The sequence below is a fragment of the Echinococcus granulosus genome (genome assembly GCF_000524195.1).
Source record: "Echinococcus granulosus chromosome Unknown EG_S00008, whole genome shotgun sequence".
Lineage (NCBI taxonomy): Eukaryota > Metazoa > Platyhelminthes > Cestoda > Cyclophyllidea > Taeniidae > Echinococcus > Echinococcus granulosus.
The window spans coordinates 953,348-981,140 of record NW_020170388.1 but is presented as its reverse complement, the minus strand read 5'-3'; the positions used below and the strand labels follow the sequence as shown (position 1 = coordinate 981,140).

Here is a 27,793-nt window from a genome sequence, read left to right as displayed (position 1 = left end):
ACTGTACGTCAGCGAAGATCCTGACCATCATGGTTCTAGTTTCAGCAAACATCATAGCAAATGTTTTTTTTTATTTAACCAGCACATGAAACACTACCTCATCCTGGACGTTTGATTGATGCAAAAATCCATCATTTGACAAAATTGTACGTCAAACAAATCTTTCCATAGGAACAGTGCATATAGTGCAATCATTAACGATTGCAGAAATTTGAAATTGGAGAAAATAAGCGCGAAACCAATCATTTTGATACAAAAAAATTTCTACTCCTCAAAAATGTAATCTTTTATTCTTTATGTATGAAAGTACCTCCTTAACTTTAAAACCACTAATACACATAATTTCCGGCCGATTTAAACGCAACAAAAATTGTGAAATAAAGTGCGTCTACTCAAAGCCCTTCCTGGGTGCCTAAAACTCACAAATTTGTGGCGGAGGTAAGAGCAATAGCAGAGATTGGTGAAGGGTTGGAAGTGTAGCCAGTTGCGCCGACTTCGGACGGTGAAAGAAACAGATTTGGAGCAGCCAGACGGCAGATGAGGGAAGGCTGATAGCCAGCATTCCATTCGCGCACTCCTGCTCGTACTATGACAGAAACTTTGCCCTCCTGACGAGAGAAGAATTAAAAAATAGTTTCCCAGACCGGTAAGGTGACAAAAGACAGTGCAATTAACAAAGATACGAATCCATCCTAAAAATAAGTACGAAATTAGGTTTAAATATGAAGTGTCCAACAAACTCTAAGCTAATAAAAGCAGTGTATTAATGGTAATTTCAATTTAGCACCTCACTCTCTCTAGAATTACTGCGATTACCATGACCCTTTTAGTGAGCACTATTCATAAAATATTTTAGTGGAACTCTGACTAGACAAAATGTCACTGATCGGCGACTCTGCGGTGATTATCCTGAGAAAATAAAGTGTTTACCTCGTGGAAGTTTTTTATTTCCTCGACTAATTACGCAGATTTTGAAATTACACCTTTTGTAAAGACGTCTGGCTTCTGCCACCTTCAGAGACTATTTTCCTCCTATTTCCAAGGACTAGATAATAACACAAATGTCAAATTTACCCAAGTATTTCGTACATAATTAATACAACCCGTATTGGGTAAAAGAATTATAGATTTCTTCAGAAAGAACATGACAGTTTTTGAGCAGGACTCCTGCTTCCCATGCAGTCTTAGTGGAGAGACTGCCTATACTCCCTATCTGATTTAAACCTCTTGGACTATTGTACCAGAAATAACATTATGGAAGGCATCAACAGGGTAAGGACCAATTTTTATCTCTTATTAGGAACACAATAAATGATATGGCTAGAGTGCATCCGAAAAGAACATAACGACATTTCAGAAGCTATATTACAAAGGCGAGCAAGGCTAGAGTGACTTCTTTGAGCAGTCTTAGAGTCTATGCAAAGACAAGCTAAGTTTTTGTATTAATAATAAACTTGATTTGTAAAGAAATAAATCGTGTTCTAAAAAACGGACTCAGCAGTTGCGCTAATTAGTGTAATAATGAAGCTGTCAATTAAGGTCAAAATAGGTATACCCTGCATCCACCCAATAGGATTTGAAATTATTACAACCTAACCACTCCTACCTTTTCGGTGTGAGCTTGGACAGGAGATGTCGAATACGATGTGGAGTTTGCGGGAACCTGTGGAGTGCCCCGACGTCCAGAGGAGGAACTCACAAGGGAACTGGTTTCGTCTACGATCCCAACCGGGGGTTCGACAGCTTGGTCTTCCTCGTACTGCAGATAGATATCCAGAACCTGTAGATAAACGAAATCGCTTAAATTTTGCACACAAATTTGAAACTGCAGTAAACTACCAAAAATCGGTCTCTATTCGTAAATACCATAGTATTTGTTTCAAAATTGGCATGTAACAATTAATAATTGCCATAAATAGGGTCTTCAAGATGTAACTTTGAGTGTTTTATCACTATATTCAGGTTTTTAAATTAGTTCTGGGTGATATGCTCTGCCGTCACATACCACCTCTCCAAATGCCATACAACGCATTCGACAAGAAGTGTTTGAATTCATTTAATATCGTTTCAAAAAGCGGACAAACTGGAATCAGATCCATCCCGTTCAAACGATATTTGATGGCATGAGGGCTCAAAATAATGGCGCAGTAGAGGGCACAACAGAGAACACTGCACCGATGGACAGACGCATTGAACGTAGTCTTTACAAATTACCACTTGTAAACATTCGTGTGTTTGATATACAAGACATACAAAACTTCAACCAATTCTTTTAGTCATCTAATAGTTGTCACTAAAATCCGATGTAAAAGTTCAAGTGGCCAAAATTTAGCGATAAGAAACGGTTAAGGAACCTCAGACAATGAATGGTGGGTGGCAGTTTATGTCACATTACCTGCCTCCGTAACTTAGCTATAAGAAATTATTCTTTTCTAAAATTAGATTGTTGAGGGATTCTATTCTTGTTAAACCAGATCTCTTAAGGACTTCATAAGGGATATTTTCGGATTATTATCGTATAAATTAAAAAAGTAGGCCTATTTGCAAGAAATTACATACTTTCATATCACAACACATCCGATTGCATATAATTAACAGTGATGATCTACAGTTGCAATGTAGTAATAATTGCTGTTCACTGCTGCAAAGTAAAAGTTATTTATTTTTAGACTTTACCCAATTCTAAAAGAGGCGTATATCCAAATGCTGATCTGTTTGGTGTGCAATTAGTTTTCGCGGTTCTTCAAAACAACAAAATACCCAGATGAATGATTATTTCGAAGGAACATTTGAAGCCAAGACAAAATAACCATTTTCGTGATCAAACAAAATCAGTGGGGATTTTCAGCCACTTGACGGTGGGTAGCAGCACACATTATATTAACTACATATCGTATTCAAAAAACTAATTCATCTTTTTCGAGCCACTACATGCGAATATTATTTCTGCTGAATTGGCTTTCTAAAACGAATTAGGGATTTTATGGGGCTTCAATCCATTTTAAGATGCAAAATATATCAAAGTATCATTTTTTACCAAAAAAACTGTCCCTCATCAAAATGCCCCTATTTGTTATAAAAAAAGATTCTGCGACAGATACTAGGCGGTGGGAATTTGTTTATCTTAGGTAAAGCACATTCTCCTCTAAATTCAGATTAGAGAGCATTTAATTCATACCAAATGTTCTTTCTGGAGCAACGTGCAAAAAATATTTCCCACTTCACTGCTGTCAAAACTAAAAGTGGTAGAAAACCAGTTAGAGTTAAAAAATTTGGTCCTCTTTCATGCTACAGTGCACGAAAAAATTACATATGTTCAAAAATCTTAAGTAAAGAGTTTCGTACCATTAGGTATTTGAGTAGGGACAACTTGAAAAAAAGGCCCTTCCTTCGTTTTGCACTCTTCCATGTCCAAGATCCTGAGCTTTTCAAGGTACTTAATAATTTACACGTCAGTTGCTAACCAAACTGACGAATGAGGCAATGAGGGTCAAAATAACCAACAAAAGCTCGTGGTATTCGAAGCAGCATTTTCGTCAAATCAATAAGAAAAACTTCGGGATTGATGCGCGCTTGCAATATAAATTTCAATTTAACATAACTTTCTACGGACATTAACAACCGAAGCATCGGTATCTGAGTCGATCGAGAATGTGAAAATCCAAAAAAGGAATCTCAAAATTAAGTGGTTAGAAAAGTACGTGGAAAGTTAGTGAAATTTTTCAAAACTATGTTGTAGAACTTAAGCTCTATTTGATCCGTCACCGAAAAATTTAGTAAGTGAAAGACCTTTTCAGAAATAAAAGAACGAGAATAACAATTAAAGACATATTTACACTAAGTTCAGCATTCTATTTTGTCGACAATATATTCAACCTGGTCCAGTCGGAAACTTGAGCCCCCAACTATAAATTCAGGTTAATTTTGATGCAATGAGAAGGACATTATTCGTTTGATTGGACGTCATAGGGGCAGGAGCGCATTTTAAAGAGCTAATCAGCAAAAACTACACTTCGCGGAATTAAAAAAGTCCAATCGAAGACTACCTTCGTGACTGGGGCGAGCCATTAAACAAATTGCCTTTTAGTTGAAAATTAATCAGCCTGGTGGCTTGAGAGAGACTCATTTAATAGCAAAAGTTAATAAAATTATCAGGTGAGGCTGTTAAAAACTAAAACAGATTCATAGACGACATAGTGGATTACAGAAATTGCTTCAAAACGTTTATTGCGAAGAACTGTTGGTAAAGAAATTAGAAGCAAAGGGTATTAGGCTACATAACGAATTTACTAGCAAAACATTCTCCATCTCAATTTTATTTGACGTCAAAATTGCTGCAATTCCTCTTTGTCACTGTTCAAACCTCACTCCCTCCCCCCCGGCTAGGAAATAAATCACACTAATTGAAAAGAGGAAGGAGAGAAATTGCGTTGAATGCAGTTTCCCTACAGGTAAAAAGTGGAGTATCTTGCGTGAGTGAATCTGAAATATGCGAAAGAGTCGTTTCAAAGGAAACCATGAACGACAGTGAGGAGAGTGGTGGAGAAAATCACCTAAATAAAAAGTTCTTTGGATAATAAACTGTTTTGAAATCCTGAATTTATTGTCCTAGGCTATGTGCTTGCAGTAGGATGGAGGAGCAATAATTAAAAAGGTTTTTTTAAATAAAATTACTGCCAGTGAACCAAGTTAATCGAATGCATTTAAGAGTAAGCAACTCCAAATCAACTACTAATTCCATGGTAAAATTTGTGCCGATCAGCCACAGTCTTTTAAAATATATCCAATAAAATAAGTAATAAAATCCTACCTAGGTATACTCACAAGACGAGATTACGAACATATGACTAATGGAATCATGCAATAGGTAAATGTTCTACAAATTTTTCCTCACTCAAGTGAATTTGTACGGTAAACAATCTCGTTCCGAAAGCAAGTCTTTTTTTCAAAAGCAGTTTTTAAAATTCACTTAAAATGCTCTTGAAATGTGTTAGGATATCAAAAATGCAGGTGAGATATCAATACATATGGCCATGAGCGGCGATAATCTTTCAAGCAACCGATCGGTTATGTCCACCTTCTTTAAGTTACCATGCCTAGATGAGCCAGCAATGTGGATGAAAAATGACCTTGAGCTGACCACTGGCCTGGAAGTTGGCTGAAAGGGTTGCTCTACACGCCCTATGGCGTGCATGACCCTGGAAATGGAATAAAGTTTAGCATATTTAATGGCCTACTATTGTTTGTTATTCGTTACCGCTTCAATGTTCTAAAGAAGGTTAAAAAGTGCTCAAATTCAAGTTAGCATCTAAATTTTCTTGCTATCGAGTAGTCATTTGAGAGTGAAAACTTGATTTCAAGGCAACTGAGTCAAATTTAAATAGTGATGATTTTTAAACAGACGAATTATACCCTCTAAAAGAATCCAACGATTTAAGTGGAAAAAAAATTCTTTGCAATTATTAATCATAATATATGGATCACAAGGAAGGAAACACGTGCAACTAATGATATTTCAGTCATAACAAATAATGCCCTCTTAACGGTAATACATATTTTTATTGGCTTGATTTATGAGTCCCATATTTCAATGGTCCCACAGTAGTAATTTTATTTAGATTGATTAGTTAAGGGATCAACTGCAGGAATTCCAAATATCTGGAGGGATTACTAAACCACGTCTTGACTTAAAAGGTTGAGTCATAAGCCCCATCCAAATACATAACAATGACTTTATTTACGGATGGATGAAGTTGTTCAGCAAGCATTGAGGAAAATTAACCATCGTACACAATTATAAGGTGTGAAACGAACAAAAATTGTCCCCATTATCTTTAGTTGAATTACCTATCATCCACCAACTTAAAAATCAGCGGAACAATTATTCCTTTGAGACAGACAATAATCCATCTAGATCACAATTTAGTCGGCTTAATTCCCGAAAATTTCAAAGAAGAACTTACCTCATAGCTCAGCAGTAAAAATTTCAAATTAACTGTCTTAAAAAGCTGAGCATACTTCATGTAAAGTTCAAAAACACTTAACTAAATGAGTTCGCGCGGCTTTCGTAATGAAGACCAAATAACTGCACAATTCATCAAAAGCTATTAAGGTTTCAATTCTTTCTCTATCCAGGACATGCAGACTTGTAAAATTAACTCTTTTACAACACTCAGGTCCTACAGATCAAGAAAAAGACTAGCCACCTGGCCACTCAAAATTGCTTGTGGTCGTCTAGTATCAAGACATAATGACAACCACTCTAAGAAATATATTACTGGAGGAATTCAAAGGATGACGACAAAGAAGATGCAGAACGAGCAATATCGCTTCCACTTTCAACTATCCTAAAGTGGGATGCTTCCTACGAACAACTTTTGCCAATATTAGGTCCTGCACTGTTCTGCGAAAATTAGACCTTTCCACTGATCGACCAGACCTGATTGTTTGTTAGGCGGAAAATTTCCTTGCGCAGATTCACGTCGCATCAAGCTGATCAAAATCGGTTGCAACCATCGTTCGGTTTTCAGTAAGGAACTAACTCCCACTCCACCCTATACACAGGGGAAGTGTAGTTTTGTGGACATGAAGTACATGAGAAGTGGGGGTGATGGTAAACATACCAGTAAGTAGCTAGTTTGGGGATAAACAGCAATATGTTTGGTCACTTAGTAAACGTTGAAATTAATAAAAAAGTCACTTCCTGTCGCGGATCAAACAACCAATAGGTCATTTGGTGAGAAAAAACCTCCCCAACAGCATGATTGGATAAGATATAAAAGGTAATAGTCAGTAAGGCGTGTCTGCACCCTTGAGATCCATTTTGTTAATAGTTTTTAATACGGCTTTCTTAGTTAATGTTGATGCAAATGAATTGTTTCATCACTACCCACGTTAAACATTAAACTGTTGCAAGCTATTCTCGATACGTTAATCTCGAGGTATTTGGATCAACAGAGACATGTACTTGACCATCATTACCAAGCATATAATAAAGTAATTAATACGCTTATGCACTTTTGCTAGAATATGAGTTTATCCAACCTTCTAATAATTTTTAATCAACCAAAATTGATCTTTTAAAAGGCGTCAATAACTGTCAGAGAGGTTGATCTTGGTTTGAGTTTAAACAGAACGTTTCTCCACTGAAAAATATCTGCGGAAAAAAATTATTCTCAAACCATTTATAAGCTTTCCAAGCAAACCCAAAAGAAAATTCCGAATTAAAAAGGAGCACAGGATTGGAAATTTTCTCACAAGCTCAGTTTGAAATTTGCAGGTATTTGGTACTCAATAAAGTCTTCCTCCCCCAAGTAGATTTTAGAAAAATAGGAACGTTTATAACTGCACTCGGAAAAAATACTTGGGGAAGCACTAAATCAATTTCACGTCCATAATTGCCCTTTAGAAAGCCAAATATGACAAATGCCTCATTAATTCAACTACTTTTATTGCCATGAAATTAGCCGCATTCCAACAAAGTTTCAGTTCTGTTACACTATAACGGGAAAAAGTGGACATAAAATAACATAGCTTTTAAATGCATTGAATAATGCGATGAAAAGATGGATACCTAAATGGAGCTGATGATGCGATTCAACTGATACTACTAAGCGCATTCGCACTGAACAGCTTGGAAAAAATGAAATTACCTAACTGTCGCTGTGACATCTAATTACTCATGGGACGTTAGTGAGGCATATAAGTAGGAGCTGACTGCCGTTGAATTAAGTTAATGCGGCCAAACTCCTTTCATTTGGCACTCCAATTGAGTTCTGGTGCAACCGGTCGAAAGACGAGTTCTGTATTACACTTAAACCAGGACGATTGACGTAAAGAAAGGGAGGGCAAAAAGAAAACAAGATCTAGTACAATTTTGATATTCATTCGGGTTGTGTTCGTTGTGTTATCACAAAATAAACAAACCTACCAATATAGTATAGATTGAAAAAATTATAAAATACCGCTATTTATTTTTAAGTAAGGAGTCAGGATTTTTAACGTTGCTTATACTAGAAAGGATCATTTAACTACCACTCATTATAAGCTGATCAGTAGTTAAAAGGACTAAACATTTTCCAACTTACAAAAATGGATGTCTGAGTAAAAAACTGCAAGGTTTATTGTAGATCCAAACAAAACACTCGAGGACTGATGAAGAAACCCGATTTTGTCAAATAGTGGAGGAGGAAGTGGATGGGGTAGCAGACCATTAAGAACTCGCAGGTTACGCATTCAGTGATGACATTCCAGCAGATTGAAGAGAGAGATATGCTGTGAGTTAATTTTGCTTGCATTTTATGCTTAATCCTGTTTAAAACCCCTGCAAGAATGTAGTTTTAGAGAAATTAAAAATATGGCCCAAATTTAGCAAGCAACTTCCGATTGAAGATCTATTATAAAGAACCGGTTACTATCAAATATCACGAGTTCCAAAATTATGCCTGAGTTCGCTAAGCCAGATCATAATGAATAACTTCATTTATTTGGCTAACAAGCTAAGACCCTTACTGTCCCAAGGGCGTTGTGTTTGACCTACACCTTAAGTTTGAAATGTACGCTTCGGTTAGTGAAGGTACCATTGAAATCGGCTTCAAAATGTGTTCATTCATGGCTCAACCAATGCTAAGAGGGAATGGGAAGAAAAATAGTCTGATAACCATTGTATTCATAGTGTTTTCAAGCACTCTCAAACAATGAAGTATCAAAGTAATATCGGTATGCATGCCGGCAAAAATTTAGGTAATTTAACTGCTACTCAAGCTTGGTTTAGGGAAACCGCAAAACAAAATATATCGTACTGCATATATTCAGCCACGGAAAACCCTATCACATTTAACATTCTTACAAATAATGGAATTCGAATAGGGTGTTAACCAGCGACACACGAAAATAAAAGCTGGGCAGACGATTTTATCCCAGCTTAAAGTTAGCCGCAATCAACCACCCACTCAAATAATAAAAAAGTAACCCAAACAGTAAGTCACGGAGGTGAAATAAGTGACACTTCCACAGCAGGTTTACAGAGAAGTTATTTCGTATAATCGAATTTTGTCTGCATTTGGAAAGTGATGAAAGATGGATCTAAAGCATACTTGCCAGGGAAAAGGGAGAATACGTAGGGCCATGATCTAGTTCCGATGCTGACTATGAATACAAATTGACCAGTAGGCTTGGTAGACAAATGAGATATGCTTTAAAAAATTTAAATGTCACTCATATCGATCAACTTCGACTGAGAATATAGAGAAATATCAAATATGGATTCTATGATGCAGAACAAGATGCAAAGCTCCATCGGACTTACGGCTTGAATCATGTGAGCAAATCTATTTTGTAGTTGGTTGATCAATTTGGGTACTTATACGGTGCGAATGCTCCCACAATTCGATTTAATTTGATAGTCACGAACTAATAGATGTAGGACTGGATACAAGCCTTTCTGTCTACTGATTACTCAAAATGATCACCAGTCAAATGACCAAGCAACAATTCCCCCTGAGTTTTTAGGAAGAAAACCACAAAAATCTTTAGATTGGTTTTACTAACAAAGGCAAAACAAAGTTAAGGGGTGAGGATCTACCAGTTTGGAGATTTGTAATTTTAACGAACCTACCTATAGAGGCATCTTCCAAGCAGTTTTAACAGTATTCAAGTTGATCCGTCTTCAAAACCAGTCATAAGAAGTTCAGAGGCAAATTTGGAACAACAGAAGGAAAGAAAGTATTACATCGCTTAAATAACAGCCATGAAGATAAACACGTGCCATTTAAGGGGTTAAGCAAAGAAAGTGGGCATAACTCGCGAAGCTTTATCTCAACTCAAAATAGGCTGTTTTTGACGAATGCCCTCAGGAATTTCGAAGACAAACTCTTGAACACAAAAAAAGTGCAAAGTGGCATAGTGAATTCCACCTGATTGCTAACAGAATCACTTTTATCAACCAATTCTTACGGGAATTTCAAAAGCAGACTCGCTGCGACAGAATGAGAGAAGGCAGAGGTGCCTCTGACCGGCAAGGAGGAGGGTGCGGGACTCCACGCAGAAGCGGATGTGTCGAATGGCCAAGGGTTCGACAACGGCGTTGGCGTAGAGCTGATCCGGTGTGATACAGGAAGACTGGTTAAGGGTGGTGCAGGGATTAAAGTTGCCGCCACGGGAAGAAAGTGAGGTCACGTGTGGCATTACCGATCGATCAAAGTAGCGGCTTGTACGAACTTTGTACAGAGGAGATAAATTAACTAAAATAACAATTGAATTGATAGGATAACCCTTGGTTTGCTAAGTGCCAACTTCATGCTTCAATGCTATACTTCAACGATATTTGTTGCTTTCATATGTGCAACTGTGCTAGCCTTCTCAATTGCATGGCATTTATCAAGCAAGATAGCGTCCAGCCAATGTCATCTGGGCCGCTAGTACTTCACCTTTCCTGTGCGTTTCTAACGAAAATGTTTTCAGATTGGTAATAATTTTATACGTTATCAGGAATGACTCGTGCAGTGCAGTGGTGAAAGAAGTAATTAATAAGCAACCAAGTTTAGTGAAGCGGATACTAAGCTTATAATCCGTAAAGGGAAGGTATCTACTGCAGAGACTTGCATCAAAGTCGCTTACGATGATCGCAAGAAAATATTAAGGGCTAGATACATCATCAAGCTGTAAAAGGCCAAGAATAAGCCAAATAGGCAACTGGATAGCTATAAAATGAGGAAAAAAAGTAGAGAGAAGGAGGCGATAGAGAATGAAGTTTTTGCGTGCCATAAAATGACTCTCCTTAAGGTAACTAAACCTAGGAAGAGTAATTTTCATCCTAACTGTGCTTGTTGCATAACGCGGACCAACTCTATGTAATATCGAGCAAGAAAACTATAAGCAAGCAAGTAGCTCGGAAGGTGGACGCGATAGTTGGTTCCATCAAAAAGTCTGAGATATACCACCTTTTGAATAACATCACTTACAAACATTCAAATAAGTGGGAACCTCGTATCATAGGGCAATATTCGTTCCATTCGTGGAGTCAACTATACGATATTCTCTGACTATGATCGTCTGCTCACGTTCACCAAGCTTAAAAGGTTCCAACCATTCTTGGCTTTGGATTTGAACATTAATAACTTCAACATCACATATAAATCATGTAAATAGTCATTTTAATTGACAATCATACCTTGATTGATCCTTTTTAGGTCTATGCTCAAGACAGTGAATGAGGCAAAGATAACCGATACTTTTGAATTGAGGCCACAATTGCACAAATGTGATTTAGAAGGTTGCAAACAGTAATGATGATAATGGGATGAAACTCGAAGTAATAAAACTGAGCAAATCCCCAGCTACGATTGATTTGGAGCGATCTTATACTTATGCTACTATTTAAGCTGTATTGAATTATTAGAAAAATGTCTCAAGGAGGTCAAACGAACCTAAAATACAGGCAGAATTGATCTCATATGGTAAAGAAGTGAGCAATAGTAGAGAAGACTGGACTCCCTTACTGCCATGGTATTGGGAGGAATATCAAAACAAAGCACTGTTGCGTGCATAAAAAGTTAATTGTTCCTTTTTGTTAATTTTTTGTTAAGGGAAATTATTGGGATAGTTTCCGTGCCAAAAAAGCAGGTGGTTTATTTGATAGCCCAGCTCACAGCCGGGATTAAGCATTAGGGGTGCAAAAGAACTAATAGATAAATGACAAAGGTTAATAATTACCCAATAATGAATGTGAATATAACAGCAATCACTATTTAGCAACTGGGAGTAGGTAATTGAGGAAGATTGCCTTCCTTTTAGCACGGAGAACATATACCTCTGCAGAAAAATGTCGTAGGAGGCGGATTGAACGTGAATGGTTCCATTGCGCAAACTTTAATGTCGCAGAATCGAGCCGACTTAAATCAAGGATAAATACCGCTCAAAAATGATTCCGTGCTCGTATTTTCAAGACAAAAATTTTACTTTAAAATAGGAGCAACATTTACAGTTCAAATGACCGACTTTAATTAGGAAAAACCGCACAAAATTATTCATACGTTCTGATTCTGTCCTACAGCGATAGTGCAAACAAAAGTGCTATTGTTCTTGCTTAAGTATAAAAAAACGGAACTTCGATTATAAATGTGCGAATTTTGTAAGCATATCAGAGCGACTACAATAAGATGCGTAGGCATCCTTTATATGCCATCATTTGATTCACAAGAGCAGTAAAAGATGCTCCCATGAGGCCTCGCCAAGTATTTAATTGAGTTCCAACTGTTATGGACACGAATAACCAGGCTCCGGATTTGTATATGACTCGCGAAGTTCTAGGCAAATGGCCTACTCTCGGTTGTTCGTTCATTACTGAAACATAATACCACTCCAATTTTCGAGATGTGGCGAAATTTCCCAAAGTTTGGAGGTAGAAAATTCTAAAAATCAAGCCTTAAAATAATTTCAAAAAAAAATTCCCAATTTTCGAAATTGAGGAAAAAAGGAAATTGACGGAAGTGAATTTCAGTGTAAGTTAATTGACCCAAAAGGAACTTAGGAGCTCTCCAAATTAATGCATTTTACTACACTGTGCTCAGTAAATAGTTTTGTTTATTTTGCAAAGAAATCTCTCTGGAAAACCACCAGATTTTCGCCCTATCAATTTAACAAGTACCGTTAAAAAGTTTCCAATTGAATGCTAAAAAATCGATAAATTTAATTAATTTAAATTAACCAATCACAAAGAAGGGCATGAACAAATGAATCAATGGAAAGAAAATGAGAATTTTTTAGTTCAGAAGTGGACATTTGCGGCAAAAAACATATTTTAGACCAAAATGAAGGATTGAAATGGTTCCAAACGGTCAAGTAGCATACAAAGGGGAAATAAGGGTGGCGTCATTATCTCAGCTGCACGCAACAAATTTTCGACCCTTTTTTGGCCTAAAATAGAGATTTCGAGTGAAATACAGACGAAAATTAAATTACGCTGCAGTAGAAGAGCTTGTAAAATGATCGCAAATACCGTTGGGAAAGTTTTTACTGTTAAATTACATAAATTTGATTGACGGCTTGTGGGAATTTTTGATGTACACAAAAAAGGAAACCTGTAATTGACTATAATTATAATAATTCGAATTGGCGAGGTTTTGCAGATTATAGCATAAAAACTAGTTGCCTTAACCAGCATTAAACCAAGTGTGATGATTTAATTTATTTTGACAATAACATAAAGTATATTTTAAAAGTATTACCCTCCTATTTGTTTAGGATATGATCAACATGTCGATGGGGAGAGTCTAGGTAATTTGGGTTTAAAAGCATGGAACCAGTAAAAGAGGGGAATTTGGGAGACCTTCAACTAATAATGACATCAAAATTTATGAAAAAGAAAAGGCTTGAGAAAATAAACAAACATTTAGATTTTCTCAATTCTACCACAACTTTTTCTTGCGCTATTCATATCAGTTGGTGTGGCAAAAATTCTAATTTATGCAGTAAATGACAAGTTGGAAGTGTGAACGGGGTAGAGAAACTCCGACCATTCGTAACACTCCTAAAAGCTTTTTACTCATGATAAATGTGAACTTTGAAGGTTAGCTGCACTTTTAAGCAGTAAAAGGGTATAAATATACAATTTTTCTCTATTTGTTTTAAAATCACAATGAGAAATTCATGAGTAAAAATTGCGTGCACCATTTTATTCTAACATAGAACATGCATTGTGTTCATGCGTCATTGATGCTGCTCACACGGAGTTTCCCTTTCAGAATAAACATTAAATACCAGTCCCTTAGGAAGAGTCAAATCAAAACTTTACTTCCATTTCAGGAAGTTGAGCTTTGGACAAATGTAAGAAACAGAAAATACTTTATTTACTTGAGAATGGTGGAGACTGCGAGTAGTCTTAAATGCCTAAAGACATTTGACTTGTACTTTCATGGACCTCTCTATGGAATGAGATATAAAGGGAATTAATAGTGCTTGTTTACGAAACATAATCAGGGTATTTTCCTCGATTTGTGAACAAAAAAATGGATTAAAAGTCAAGCAGATCAAAGAGGGCACAATTGAATGTGCAGTTTTACATGTGTGAGGCAGGGGAATCCGTTGAACACAACCTACTTTCAGGTGAATCTTTAAAGCATTGAATTTGTTGGTAGGTTAATTACCATTAAGCTTTTATGCGAGTGATCTGTGACAGAAATACTGGCAGGATGGATGTCGATTTGGCGAAGAATCTAAGTCATTCAGTAAAAGTACCTCTTATTACCACCTTCGCATTATTAATATCATTCGTGAGCAACTGCAAAAGAAGGAAAACTGGGGAGGAATTTCGTGTCAGAAACAAACATCATTGCATATATAGCAGCGCAAAATTATCAAGCAGTCGGTGCATTTGTGTGGTCTAAGATATAAAAAAAAACAAGACCTCGATCTAACAAAAATAATGACTTAAAAGTTAAGGCTACATAAACGCAAATTCAATGAGATATTGTTGATCACCAGTACACGGTAAATCATTTGAATAGCGGATCTTTCATTTCATCAGAAGTTCTGGTAAGATAAAGTGTGCCTTTTTTGAATTTTCCTTCCATTTCATGCAAACCTGGGTTAAAATCCTTTAACAGAAGCTGCTATTCACAACATTTTCTGAATAACATGTAGAATATGCAAATGAATTCCTAAACCGGCATTAATTTCTCCTCCTTACAGTTTAAAACGTTTGCAAACGAGGTCAGAATCTTTTAAATAAATAAAACTCTTTGCATAGCTTTATCTTCATACTTTGTTGAAATAATTTATCAAAATTTATTCTCAATTTTTCCATTAAATTTGTTAGAAAAATGAACTTATTTTAAAGGGGAGCGTATAATGTTGAGTGTAATACTGAAGCGATTGAAAAATATAAATGAGTAAATGACACTCACCACCAGAGGCATCCCAAAACCTTACTGATCCATCTGCGTGCCTAAAAACATTAAAACAGTTGATTTATGTTGCAAAATGCCGTTTTCCTCGATTGTAAGTTTGACCATGGCGCCTGTTCAGTCTCCAGTGCACTGGACTCTGCCACCATGACAGGGATTTTTGTTTATTTCATCTGTATTGCCAGTTACTCAGCCCAAGCTACTTCCAGACCTATCCCTTTGAAGTCCAAAACTATTTTAGTAGGGCGGTCCTCTTTTGAGAAGCCCATTAGGTACACGGATCTCAGTTGATAAATAACCACTACAACTCACAAAAGGTTCGTTCTATGTAATGCAATGGTACTCAGCCTTTCCCAGCTGGCATAATTACCCTCAGACCAGGAACCTCTCGCATCTACCCTAGTTTTCCGAACCAAAACCAGTCCGCTGTGACAAGGCTTGGTTAAACCGGTAATCAGGCATGGGTAAGAAATAAATCACAAATATGCGACGCCATTAATGAACGCCCTAACAAATACCATCCGTTTATCTCATTTTCGGCTAAAGTGTTACACCGAGTAAGAATATCAGATAACGCACCCAGTGATGATCAGTTCCTGATAAGAGCAAAAATTGGTGCCCCACTCGCCACCATCAATGGGCCACCTTTTAGAAGAGAATGAATCATTGCTTGTCACCAATGTCTGTCCTTCAGCAGTCCCTTCCTGAATTGTTGATTTTGAGGTCGCTATTGCCCTCTTACCACGACTGCCGACAGCATAAAAAGCCGGAACAAGATCGGACGGACAGTCGACGACGTAATAACATGATGTCACTGGTGTGACGGCAATGTCCATGGGGTAGGGATTCTCAAAACTGGGGTACCTAGTTGGAGTAACAAGTGTACTCTTGCTGAAACATAGTGAGCTAGTTTACTTAAGGAAATACTTTGACACCAAATTGACTTGTTTTCAGTTTAGAATGCAAAATTGGCAGATAGTAGCTTTAGTTCAACTTAGGGGATGAGACGATTAAATGCATCCTCTGTGACTTCTTTTCAGACTCTTCATTCACTTAAAAAGCGTGCAAATGACTTACATGCTCAATTTTTTTAATTTGAATTTTCAATGAGAATATATGAGTTGTAGAGATAAGGGTGGTCTTTATGCGCCTTTTTTACCATCGTATTTTATATTTCTGATTTTAAATAGTATTGGCACTTGACTGTAGATCTGACAGAAGTCTAAAGAAGAGGTAACGAGAAAGCTACATAAGGGTTGTAAGCAGACTTACCCCGGTGTCAAGAGATCCACGAGGACAAGATCTTGTTGCAGCAAGACGGCTACCGCATATGGATCGCAAGTTTCTATGAAGACCAAAAATTGACTTGACTCATTAGCTAGTAATGTCTCTAATGTAAATTTGCATTACATACATACCACTTAATGCCACTATAAAAAACTAAACAATTCCAGATTTATAAATGCTGGAAATAATTGAGTACCAATAAACGGTGCAAATACATATTCTTCATAGCCTTTGCATCTCTTCGAGGGAAAAAGTTCTGGAAGGTTCAAACCAGTACTAAAGGAAATTCAAATGCCTCTCACTAGATTGGGAAAAAATTTGTGCAGATAAATAGCAACGTTGAAAGTGAAATGGCCACTTTATTCTGCCTAATATTTACATAGATGTCATGAAAACAAAGGAGTGCAAATGTCTCATTGTAATGAAAATTTCAAAAATCTTCCCCGTCTATAAACAACTTCACCTTATTAGTCATTCATGTACATCTGACATTCAAATGAGAAGTAAAAGGTAGCTCTTTCGCATTTTAAAATCCAAATAACATGAATGACGCCCAACGAACTTGCAGACGAAATTTTTCCGCAGAACTACGGTACGATTTAAGTGACTCCCTTACATTCTCGTAATCTCACCTCCGAATAGCAGAGAACCCCTCTTGGGAAAATAATGATATCTCGCATACAGAATAAAGTAGGTAAATTGAAGTGAGCAGGAAATTTACCTAACATTTTTGTAGCGTCAATGAAAGTGGCATATGATGAGAAAATGACTAGTATAAGTGTGATCAGCATTAACATAATTTCTGTCAATTCGGAGATAATTTAATCAATATTTTATGCACTTATCAAATCTTGATTTCCCTTTTAAGATTCACTGTTCACAAAACCACAAATGCCTTAGAGACTAGGGTTATTATAGGGTATGTAGTCCCAGTAGATCAGCGCAGCTCGAGGCACGAAAGAAAGAAGTGTAACTGAAAAGTGCATATTTTATTAGGTGAAGATTTATTCAATTCCAGCCTAGCAGACGACTCAAATCTTGACCTGAATGTTGTATTGCAAAAGACAGCCAATAGCATAATTTGAGAAACACGGCCTAACAATCACAGAAGTGGTAATGAAGCATACACAAACTGGCAATTGTCAAGTTGGTAGGTTCTAGCTAGTAATTTTCTGGCAGCTTAAACGGAATGTGTCAGATGGAACACTTTGAGGTTAAAAGATAAGAAAAACAAATAGTTAAAATACACCAAATTGGGTAAGGACTTAAGTAAATTCTAACAAATACCTTCTGAAGGCACTGAACAGGTGAACACAAAAGTATATAAAATGGCATGTTTGAAATTTTCGATTTAAACAGCCAAAAACGAATAAAAGCCTTTTGAAGCAGACCGAAAAAAAAGAAGATATACATCAGCTATCTTCAATTGTCGCAAAAGAGGAGAAGCGAATATATGTCTAATGACATGCATTAATGCTTAAGGTTGGGACACTGAAGATTATATTGAATCAAAGCTGGGAAAATTTCAACAGTCACCTGCTAAAAGTACCAAACAGAAGTACATACCATTGAAGTAGGGCGAGGTGCAGAGAGTGGTAAAGGTGACAACGTTGAAGTCCATCTGCATGACAGCCAGACGTTTTCCACGCATGATGGTGATGCTGGGTGTCGTGTAATTCCCCTCCTCATCGATGACAGCATCCAGGCAGTCCCGACGACTTCCACCGGAGAAGACGATTATGGACTCCCTAAAGAGCAAAAAATATGGGCAATACATACCAAGGAAACAACCGAAAATGATAGCTTTAGCAAGCCTAGCAGATTCGACAAATGTAAATAGATCCATTAAAGTAGAACAATACTTTCGATATTACTTAGACCGATGAAAAGAGCTTATTCAGCTTGTAATATAATTAATTCATGTTTAAAGTCAAATTCCACATGAGAACCACCAAATTCGTGATGAGAACGCTTTCTTCGGTCAATTATGTAAATTACCATACCTTACCAGAGTTAAATCAAAATAGGGCGACTACGTGTTTACAGAAAACAACCCAAATTTCTAGAAGATATATCAAACTTAGGCAGATCATACTAATGATTGAAGCAAACCTTCGTCCATGTAATTGGAAAGAAGAAATAATCCCGAATCGCAAATTTGAGGGCTAAATGGTGCTATCACTATTTGAAGATCACTTTATAATTCATTTTTTTAGCCGTGTTTACGACAATGCTGCCATGAATGGCAAAATTTAAAAGCAAACCGAAAATTATTGCTATGGGACGAAATACGGCCCATAATTAGCGACTATTTTCCCATAAAAGTTTAGTGGGGACGATGCGTAAATTTCCGCTAAATACTCTTATATAATTATAGTGATAACAGGCATTTTCTGAAAGACAATCCAACTGTCTCAAGCTAATGCCATATTTCTTCAGAATATTCAGCAGGAAGAAAATGTTTGATTGACTGATAGTCCAATGGGCGGATGCCTTTCCAGTTAAAACAATTACCTCTTTAGAATAATTCAGTACCGTGATGGGATGATACGCAAGCTCTGGTGGACTCATTAGAAGTCCCAGTAAATAAGTCTCCTGAATTTTCAATAAACTTTATTAAAAATGAGTATATATTTTAACTAGTGGATGAAAAACTCAATATTTGGAAGCCGTGCAAATACATGAAATATGCCTTACGTTATCAGCACATTATCCAACCTGATTAAAGTATAAATACTGAACTGAAGTTAACTCCATTTCATAATAACACAGTCGAGCCATAAAGGCATGAAATTGTGCTTCTACTTACACTACACTCTTAAGGGTACATTGTTAAAAATACTATAGAGGGAACCACCACCTACATCATTCCTAGGGTTTGATGAAATCTTCCAGGAAACTTATAAACTAGCGAAAATTTAAAGTTACACATAAATATGAATCCCGAGCAATAATTAAGCGTAAATTTAGTGGAACCTGTGTGCAATACTTTTATTGTTTGTGTGACCCTTCATTTTGGTTATGCGAGCACATGAGGCTCCGCGATTGTACTTTCGCTCGGGCGGCAAGGGCTCTGAGGCATGCCGAGTAGCCTTTCATTCATTCCTTACATCGCCAATACTTTTTCTCTCCTAGTGTTATAGCTCCTTTCGACTGCACGCAAATTTTCTTAACAGTCTGTTTGAGAAATCTTAATTCCTAAAATGTCCAGGGAATTCGGTTTGGATATCGTTCAAATATACCACTCTCTGAAGAAGTAAGTGAAAATAAGTGGCTGATTTTGCGTTCACTACTTCTAAAAGGCCAAAACGACCCATAGGAATTGACAATGGAAGGCCAAACCTGGTAACAAATATCAAGTTAAATAAACTGATAACTATTGGAATAATTTGATTTTAAAGGACACCATGTTGTCGAACTATATGCAGAACGAATCGACTGGGTGTTCTGATTGGCTCGCGGAGGCCAGGAAACACAAGTCGTTGTCTTAGCTGTGCTTGCCCATACTTCTGGACGTATTCTTTTAAGATAGGCTTTTGAAAACAAAAAATAGCATGAATATGATATACGCAGTTATGCTTTTGTGGAGTAGGCACCGCAACTCACCCTGTTTTGGTCGGAAGCCATTGGACACAGCGAATGGGTTCAAACGAAAATTGAGAGTTGGATACGTCGTCGTCCCCAGCTGCACAAAACGGTTATAAAATGAAGAAAGTGATTTTGAAATTTTATTTTATAAAGGAAAAAACCGAAATTCCTCCGTTGATCTGGAAAACAATGTTCGGTGTGGATCTGGCCGGTGTGAAAAAACCCAATTCAGCGAATAACTGAAATAAATTTTAACCAAAAACAAACTTAGAAATTGCACTGAGATGCACTAAAATGTTTTAAATCAAGAAACAAAATAATTAAAGCTTGAAAATTATGTCCAATTCTTAGGGCCCCTGGTACAGTCGAAATTCAAAGAAACCCTGTAATTTCACTAAAGTGATTTTTGAAGCCCAAATTACTAGCAAAATAATCACAAGATAACCTAAAAAGACAAATGCATCTAATAAAAAATTTCCTAATCCTAAAAATACAGCATAACACTGATGTGCTGTTTAACTAAGTGTTTGATTAAGCGAATTGTACTTCCGCTCGGCAGCATGGCCCTCAGGTCATGCCAGTAACCTCAGTTCTTCTGCACGTTGGTAATGCATCTTACGACCAAAGAAAAGTCCTGAGCGCCACAAACACAGTAGGCTTAACCAGTTTAAATTGGGTGCAGGAATGAACGGTGCCAAAAATCTCATTGAAATCGTTTAAAGTCATAAATCATAAGTAATGCTACTTAAATATCTTGAGCTCAAAAACGATGATTGACCAACTTATCTTGAGGTGAGTTCGACAAAATCATGCTTGAATTCAGGAAACAAGTCCGATGAGTTTTTACAGTTTACTATCTATGATACAAACTGTTTTGAAATAATGTTTACTTTGCACCACACCGCTGAATGAATTCACTTAAACTTGGAACTTGAATTTTTGACGAAAACTCCGATGGCGACAAACAACTGATTTAAAGGCATGTAAAAGGAAAATACTAGTCAATAGATTCTCATTTGAAAATTGTAATTTTAATTCAAACCACTGAATAGAAACATTTCAGCCCTAATATGGAAATAAATGGTATTTGGCAGTTACAGAACAGTCTGAAATAAATTCCTGGTAATAAACATCCAGTAGGGTTTTTCTGCCTCACAAATGGCATATTCAGCTGAATGGTAGGGCTGCTAATGCTCGAAAACGACTTAAAGCCTGCGTTTATGGGAATATTTAGCAAACGACTGTCCTCTGAAGGCGCATTGAACCACGTTCAAGCTTATTACGCTTAGAGCTACCCGATTAGATCAAACATTAACAGAACATCACAGTCCCAACAGGACTGGTTAAAAAATGTAGGAAGTAGCGGCTGTTCTTACAACTTCTAGAGAGGATGCTGAAATACAAGAGAAGGTGCTTGCTCATCTTGTTGCTTTTAAAGTAAGTTATATTTGAGCAGAAAATACGGCCTTGATTTTATTAAATCACATCGCCTAACCTCACAAAGTACAGAAAAGGAAAGAGCAACCTTTGAAGAAAATAAAAATTAATCTTTTGGCAAAATCCAAGGTGCTAAAGAAAAAAGGGCAAGTAGAAGAGAGTGAAAATTACATGCCTCGTAGCGGGAAACTGATGTGTAGGAGTGAAATCACGCGGTGGCGAGGCAAAAGGGAGGCGTTATGACAGGGGTACTAGGAGATGTTTATCGCAAAAATGTATCTAACTTCAAAATTCAGACGAAGCTAAATAGTAGCAGTAGTAGCGGCATCCCATCTCATGCCCTTGAAAAAAAAACACCTCAACTTAGGAAATAAAATTAAATACACGCAATGGCACTAAAACTGCACCAATTCACAAGGTTTTAGAAGAAGAAGAATTGTTGCTGGATTCGATTCTTCAACGATCTGGCCTTCACCGATTCGCAATGGTACTACTACTATTTCAATATTTCTTCGTGCTAATCGTACACTCATAACAGAACTACTTAAAGGTTCTCAGACGTAATAGAGGGCCCACTTAAAATGCTTTTTTAATTTGCAAGGGATTTTAACCAAGATGAGCAGTTCATTAGAGAGAAAATGGAGACAGAGCGGAAATGAGAAGAGACTACAGAAAAATAGACCCGAAAAACCAATTTATGTTACGTGGTTTTTTAAATAAAGTTTTGGACGTAAAGCGGTTGGTTTATGAAAAGCGATGGCTATGGAACACAGATGAGCTACGAGAAAACCAGGAAAAATGAATTTTTACGATAAACTCCGCGCTTAGAAATATGCCCCTGGAAGCAGTTTTGCGGTGTCGAATGATCATAGCATAATCCTCATTTCTGTCTCATGGAGGATGCTAGTAACCCTGACTACCTTGTGATGACCGAAGTAGGAGTCACACAGGAGCAGAATGCGGGTGTTTTCAGCTTCCCGCATTTTGGTTTATCAGGCTTTGGGTTCGGTTATAATTAATCTAAATGTAGCCTAATGATAACTTATTACGGTTGCAGAGATGACTCAAGCTTCTCAAGGCCCAATCAAGGTTTCAAAGTATTTTTCTTTGAAATCAATTTGGACACAACGTACCATGTGGACAGATAGATTGGGGCCGCTTGGGCTGGTTTAGGGCCCAGGTGACGATGGTACCCGAACTGTGTGCCGAGACAAAGCCTTTGCCCTCCCAGTGCCAGGCAAAACTGTATAACGTCTGAAAAGTAAATAACAAAATCGTTTTTACGCCTGGTACTCTTCAAAGGAAAATTTGCATCCTATCCACATAGATGAGGCCGTCATCCTCTAAGTTGAGATATCTGAGGTCACTTTGAACAAGAATCCTACACCGCTATTAGTAACTAGAGCAACAAAAAGAATGTAAAACATTTAAAATATATTTGATGTGTGCGAGGTAAGTGAAGATCAGATCTCAATACATTTTCACACGTAACAGTTTAATGGCAGCGAAACAATGTGGATTGTAGACGATTTCCATACACAAAAAAGTAAAGTGACATAATCCTCATAACGATTTTTTCAGTAGCATACATTATTAAATGCCCCTGGACTTTCAATGACCAACAAGAAGGTCCAATTTAATGACACTACCGTTTATGCAGATGAGCTAATTTGATGAGCAAAGCGTATCATTTACTTGAAGGAATTTTCAGTCACCGGAGCAAATAGAGATTAGTTTTTCTAATTCTTCTTTTAGTTGATTAAATCACAAATGTGACAGTCAGTGTCTCTCCCGGCAACTCATGAAATTCACGCCCCTTCTTTGCTGAGTCACCGGCACGGCAAGCATAACCTTTCACCTACTAACTCAAACTGTTCTAGTCATTAATTTGTATGAATTACTTTTAGTGCTTCATCACCCGATTCATGCAGTAAAAACCAACGATTTACAGTAATTTTTGCATTAACATCCACCCACATGTACAGCCTTTCATGTATAGTTGTCATACACCCTAATGCGAATGATTGGTCACTTTCTTGTAATTAACTACAATTGAATGTTTGCAAATGGTTGTAAAAATTAAGCGGAAGACCCCTGACAGTCTATCATTTACTCAAAAAGATTCTAACGGAAAGGGACGAGTTTGCTCAGTTAAATTGGCCCAAGCCCAGGCATTTCATTAACGCCCGCGTGCGCACACAGGAGATTAGCGCGTTTCGTTCGGCACAAAAACATTCTCCGCCTTAAATGACTTCAGGCTATCATGGAATGCGCCATTGCGCAAGTTAGTGGGGCGGTCGAACGGCCTGGATGTAGCGCTCTCCCTCCCTTGTGCTCTCAACTCTGCGCACAAAGCCGTGTACTTTTTATTGACAGATTCTTGGGCCTGGGATCTCATATGTACGAGGAGCGTTTGAGTATCACTGACATAGAGCACAATAGTGCTCCCATAGAAGAAGATCTGAGCCTCTGCGGGAACAAAAACGTTTATAGGGGAGGATTTAGGAGGTCCGAAGCATACAAGACTTTTTAGATGGACATATGGCCTGTTCTACAAGCACGTGACCCTATTAGCTAGTAGGTATGGCAAAAGTTGAGCTACTAAGAGGAAACTAATTCCTCTCCTCCAGCTCCCCAATTCCCCCATCAGCCAAATTGTAGGCTCTATAAGTGGGTAAATCCAACCTTTTGGATAATAATTAATTCTGTGTTTATTGAGGGCAAGCTGAGAGGTGATCTACAATCGCATTTGAAACTGCCCCATAAAGCAAATCTTAGTGCAAATATTGTTTAAGAATGTTTAAAGCAATTTACAAGGCTAGTTCCACCATGAATTTGTTAAACAGCAGCGTGAGAGTGATTTTCTTTCTCGTTTTACAGATCAAAATAAATTAATCATGATTAACGCGATCGGTACTTCCTTTTCAAAAGAAAACAGCTCATGTATGAAAGTTAGCTTCAGTATAGTTTCTCACCAAGCGTCACTAGCATTTTTGAGCGAACATAGACTACCACATTAATTCATGACCAACTTACCAAAACTTTAACGATTTGTCCTGCCAGGCAATTGGATTTTAAAATCCTGAAAGTCATTCATTCTCTCACTAACTAACTAAGTGAGGGAAATAGGGGGAGGAGAAGGATTTTGAAAATTACATCGTCTATTCGATACAAAATACTGTGATCCTTTGGTTTCATTAACGTACCAAGTGGAAAGAATTTGTAAGGATGTTGGCTTTGAATGGTAATGGGTACTTCAAAGGGATATAGAATCTGAATGTTTCAAATTGTGCTGCAATGGTTCTGCCAAAATAGGAATATAAATGCACATTTACCGGAAAAGTGTCACTTGAAATTCTCTCAAAACTTATTCACAGTGTGGATGAAACCATTTATAATGACACTGTGCAGCATAACATTAGTTTGATTGTATACTCAATTACAATGACTCTTCAGCTTTCGCTGGCTTCAGTCACCATGCTAATGACGTGAGTTTCTGTTGATATCATGCATTTTAAAAGTCCATCATCTCCTCTGCGCGTTTATGGTGAAATTTCATCCAGCTCTACACTGCTAATGACGATGGTGTATCCGCTTGTTCAGCCATAGGTTAAAGGTGTTCTGTTCCATCGCTCCATAATAAAGGGGCAAAGATTTCGCTTAATGCCTGTTAATACCGTCTATTCTTATGATGAGGTCAAAGCATGATTGCGGTACTCAACAACCTACCCAACAGGAATTTAAAAAAAAAATAGAGGACTAAATTTTTGAAACTGAGTATAAAAAGGGCAGCCAACAGCTCAAGCAAAGCCAATTGTGAGGAAAGAGGGTATAACAAGATTTAATCCTGAGAGCAAAATGACAACATTAGGTATCCTTCCTGGAGCTATTCAACTTTCACAATGGTAGCTAATTAGGCATGCATACACTCGCCCATGCATATATCATGACGCTTCATGCAAGCAAGCCTAAATGGTGTACTCCTCAGCATAAATTTTAAAAATCGTTTAATTTGGTTCATTCACTTTCCTAACAAACCAGAACTTACCAACACTCTTAAATACGGTAGAATAAAACCTAGATTTTTCCTTTTGTGAAGACGTCACAAAAGAGATGTATCGACCGTGGAGACACTAATATGGCTATAGAAGCTGCGTCAAAATTTTTGCAAATCGTGACCCACTCTTAAAGGACTATTTACAGCAACGCCAACAGTGATTTACGATAATGATCTGTGAACACAGTACTTCCATGCTGCTTTGACGTAAATCTTTACGGAAGGTGATTGCCACATGAAATGCACTCACTAAAAAAATATTGTCTGGGCTACAGCACTTCTCAAGTGGAGCTTGTCTATTAAAGAACGCAACAGTAATCCCTGTCTAGAGGTACTACAAGGGAAATAGAGACCATCCCCCTTATGTGGTGTAAATGTATCGCATAATCTTTCCTTGTGTCTCTTAATAAATCAAAAAATCGGAAGAGTTACCATGAGAAGCACCAGAAATGGTGCTCCAAATAAAAACCGATACATGCAGTCAAATATACATTTGAAAAGGAAGGCCTCTTTCAGCTTGTCACTGTTTGGTTACTGTGGACGGTGGCAAAGAATGATGCCTACCCTAATAGCCGTCTGGCTCTTCTGCACATTTGTAATTAAGCCACTTCCGGACTCGTGTGTCTTATGATCTTCAAAAATATTACTGATGATCGATGTGGATAGTTAAAATAAAAAAAAACTAAAATGAAATCAGACAAATGCTACTGCTTCTATCAGCGTCTCCAAAGCCTAAAAAGCGACCATCATCCGCTGCCTGCCAGACTTCTGTGCAAAAACAACAATAAAATGAGATGAAACTAAATGCGTATTGTGTTTTAATAGCTTAAAGCAGCTTTACATCCCATTTGTATGATAAATGAGATTCACTCAGATAAAATGAATAACAATGCCTTCTTTCTACCAGACTGATTTACTGATACCCACCTCAATAACGACAGTAAACGTCTGGGAGACGCAAAGAGTAGATGAGGTACCAGACAACCAGTTGCAAGTACATAACAAGTAACTACTTCCTACTGCCCACCCTATATTCGCATATTTTCAGGTCTTAATGCGTTAAATGATAAAAATAGCTCTGATAGGTTGGCAATTTGGGTATTTCTATTGATGTGACGCAATTTTAAAAGCACTGCTAAAGTTTTCGTAGGAATACATTAGTAGTAAACCAAATTATTATGTTTTTCTCTGGGAAGAGAGGAGAGAATAGTGGTAACAATCTTTGGTGATGCATGTGATGCCAAAGAGATAAAAGAAATTCGATTAGAGCAACCGTATATCATAAAGTGTGCACCTTAATTAATCAGCAAATAGGCTTTAAGCCCTGTTTTTTTGCTAAAAATGATGAGTTTTGCAAGTTCATTAAGTAACCACACCAATTTGAAATCACCCTTGTCATTAATGAGACACATCCGAAAAGTGGCAAATGATGTTACCGTCATCAGGAATGACGGATTGGAAAAGGCAGCAGAAATGTATTTTATACTTCTAGTGTAGATTGTGGACGGACTATTTTAGCAATGAATTCAGAAATTTTCACAAAGCTCGATTAGAAACAACTTGAAATTAAATAACCATTCACACTCGTCAATCATTGAGGGCACACCCACCTCGTGATACTGGAAACGCACTTCAGCAGCTTTGGCTCGAAGATCCCATAGCACCAAGAGTCCAGACGAGTAGCCAATAAGAAGCCTGTTGGAGTCCTGCGGGTGCTCAGCCAGTTGAACCACAGCACCAGGACGCTGTGATTGGGTGCTTTCAAGGTCGTTTGAAAAAGCAGATTCCAAACATGTTTTATTCCAATGCATTCAAAAGAAAAGCAGCAAATATAAATTTTCATCTATGATATAGATGATAGAAAAGGTTAAACATATTTCTGGAGTCAATCTTCTTCTCATTATAATCAAAATCAGCGAATTTCATTGTAGTCTTTGCAACCCAGATTACAATAAAGTGAAATGCAACGCTCATTCATTTAGTACTTATAGCTCAACTGAATTTTTCAATTGAAAGCTAAGAAATTCAAAAAAAGGCTGTTTGATGCTATTTCCCTTTGTGCTAGGCAGTAGATGGTTCCATGCACTAAAATCTAAATTAATTCCCATGTGTGCAATCACCTTGGTAATTATGGAAACCATGTAAATGTAGCCAAAATGCTGATTCAAAAACTTAAATAAAATACACACACGATAATGCGCGACTAAAAGGGTTACATTAATGGTGAATTTGGGGAGCAAATCCTGTGGAAAAGTGATCGAGTAAAATGACAAAGCGAATCCAATGACCAAAAATCATATGCAAGTGTAAATAGTCGAAATGTGGGAATTTAAAATGGCTTTGGATTGTAAATGAATCGGATTTTATATTCAATCTAAAGCAAGTAAATATTTTCACTTTGTGTATATCCCGCGTGGTGCTCAACGGGATTTTCAAGATCTTCAATATCGAAAAAAGGGCGTATTTGCATTCTGGTTCCCTCAAATTTTCATTAACATCTCACCACCATGCTGACGCCTCT

At 37.3% G+C, this 27,793-nt stretch overlaps 1 protein-coding gene across 1 annotated transcript in view; it reads right to left on the bottom strand. All coding sequences in view use genetic code 11, as the record gives it.

Moving 5' to 3' along the window:
• Nucleotides 1-27,083, bottom strand: part of EGR_01980 (Syntaxin-binding protein 5) — a gene marked incomplete at both ends in the record, with an annotated part of 42,874 nt that extends 15,791 nt beyond the window's left edge. The window contains 9 exons of the mRNA XM_024491229.1: nucleotides 424-608; nucleotides 1,607-1,780; nucleotides 9,955-10,217; nucleotides 15,646-15,767; nucleotides 16,176-16,248; nucleotides 17,757-17,938; nucleotides 19,797-19,875; nucleotides 22,349-22,469; nucleotides 26,883-27,083. Coding sequence (XP_024354372.1) covers nucleotides 424-608; nucleotides 1,607-1,780; nucleotides 9,955-10,217; nucleotides 15,646-15,767; nucleotides 16,176-16,248; nucleotides 17,757-17,938; nucleotides 19,797-19,875; nucleotides 22,349-22,469; nucleotides 26,883-27,083 — 1,400 coding nt within the window. The remainder of the gene's footprint in view (nucleotides 1-423; nucleotides 609-1,606; nucleotides 1,781-9,954; nucleotides 10,218-15,645; nucleotides 15,768-16,175; nucleotides 16,249-17,756; nucleotides 17,939-19,796; nucleotides 19,876-22,348; nucleotides 22,470-26,882) is intronic.
• Nucleotides 27,084-27,793: the final 710 nt, after the last annotated feature.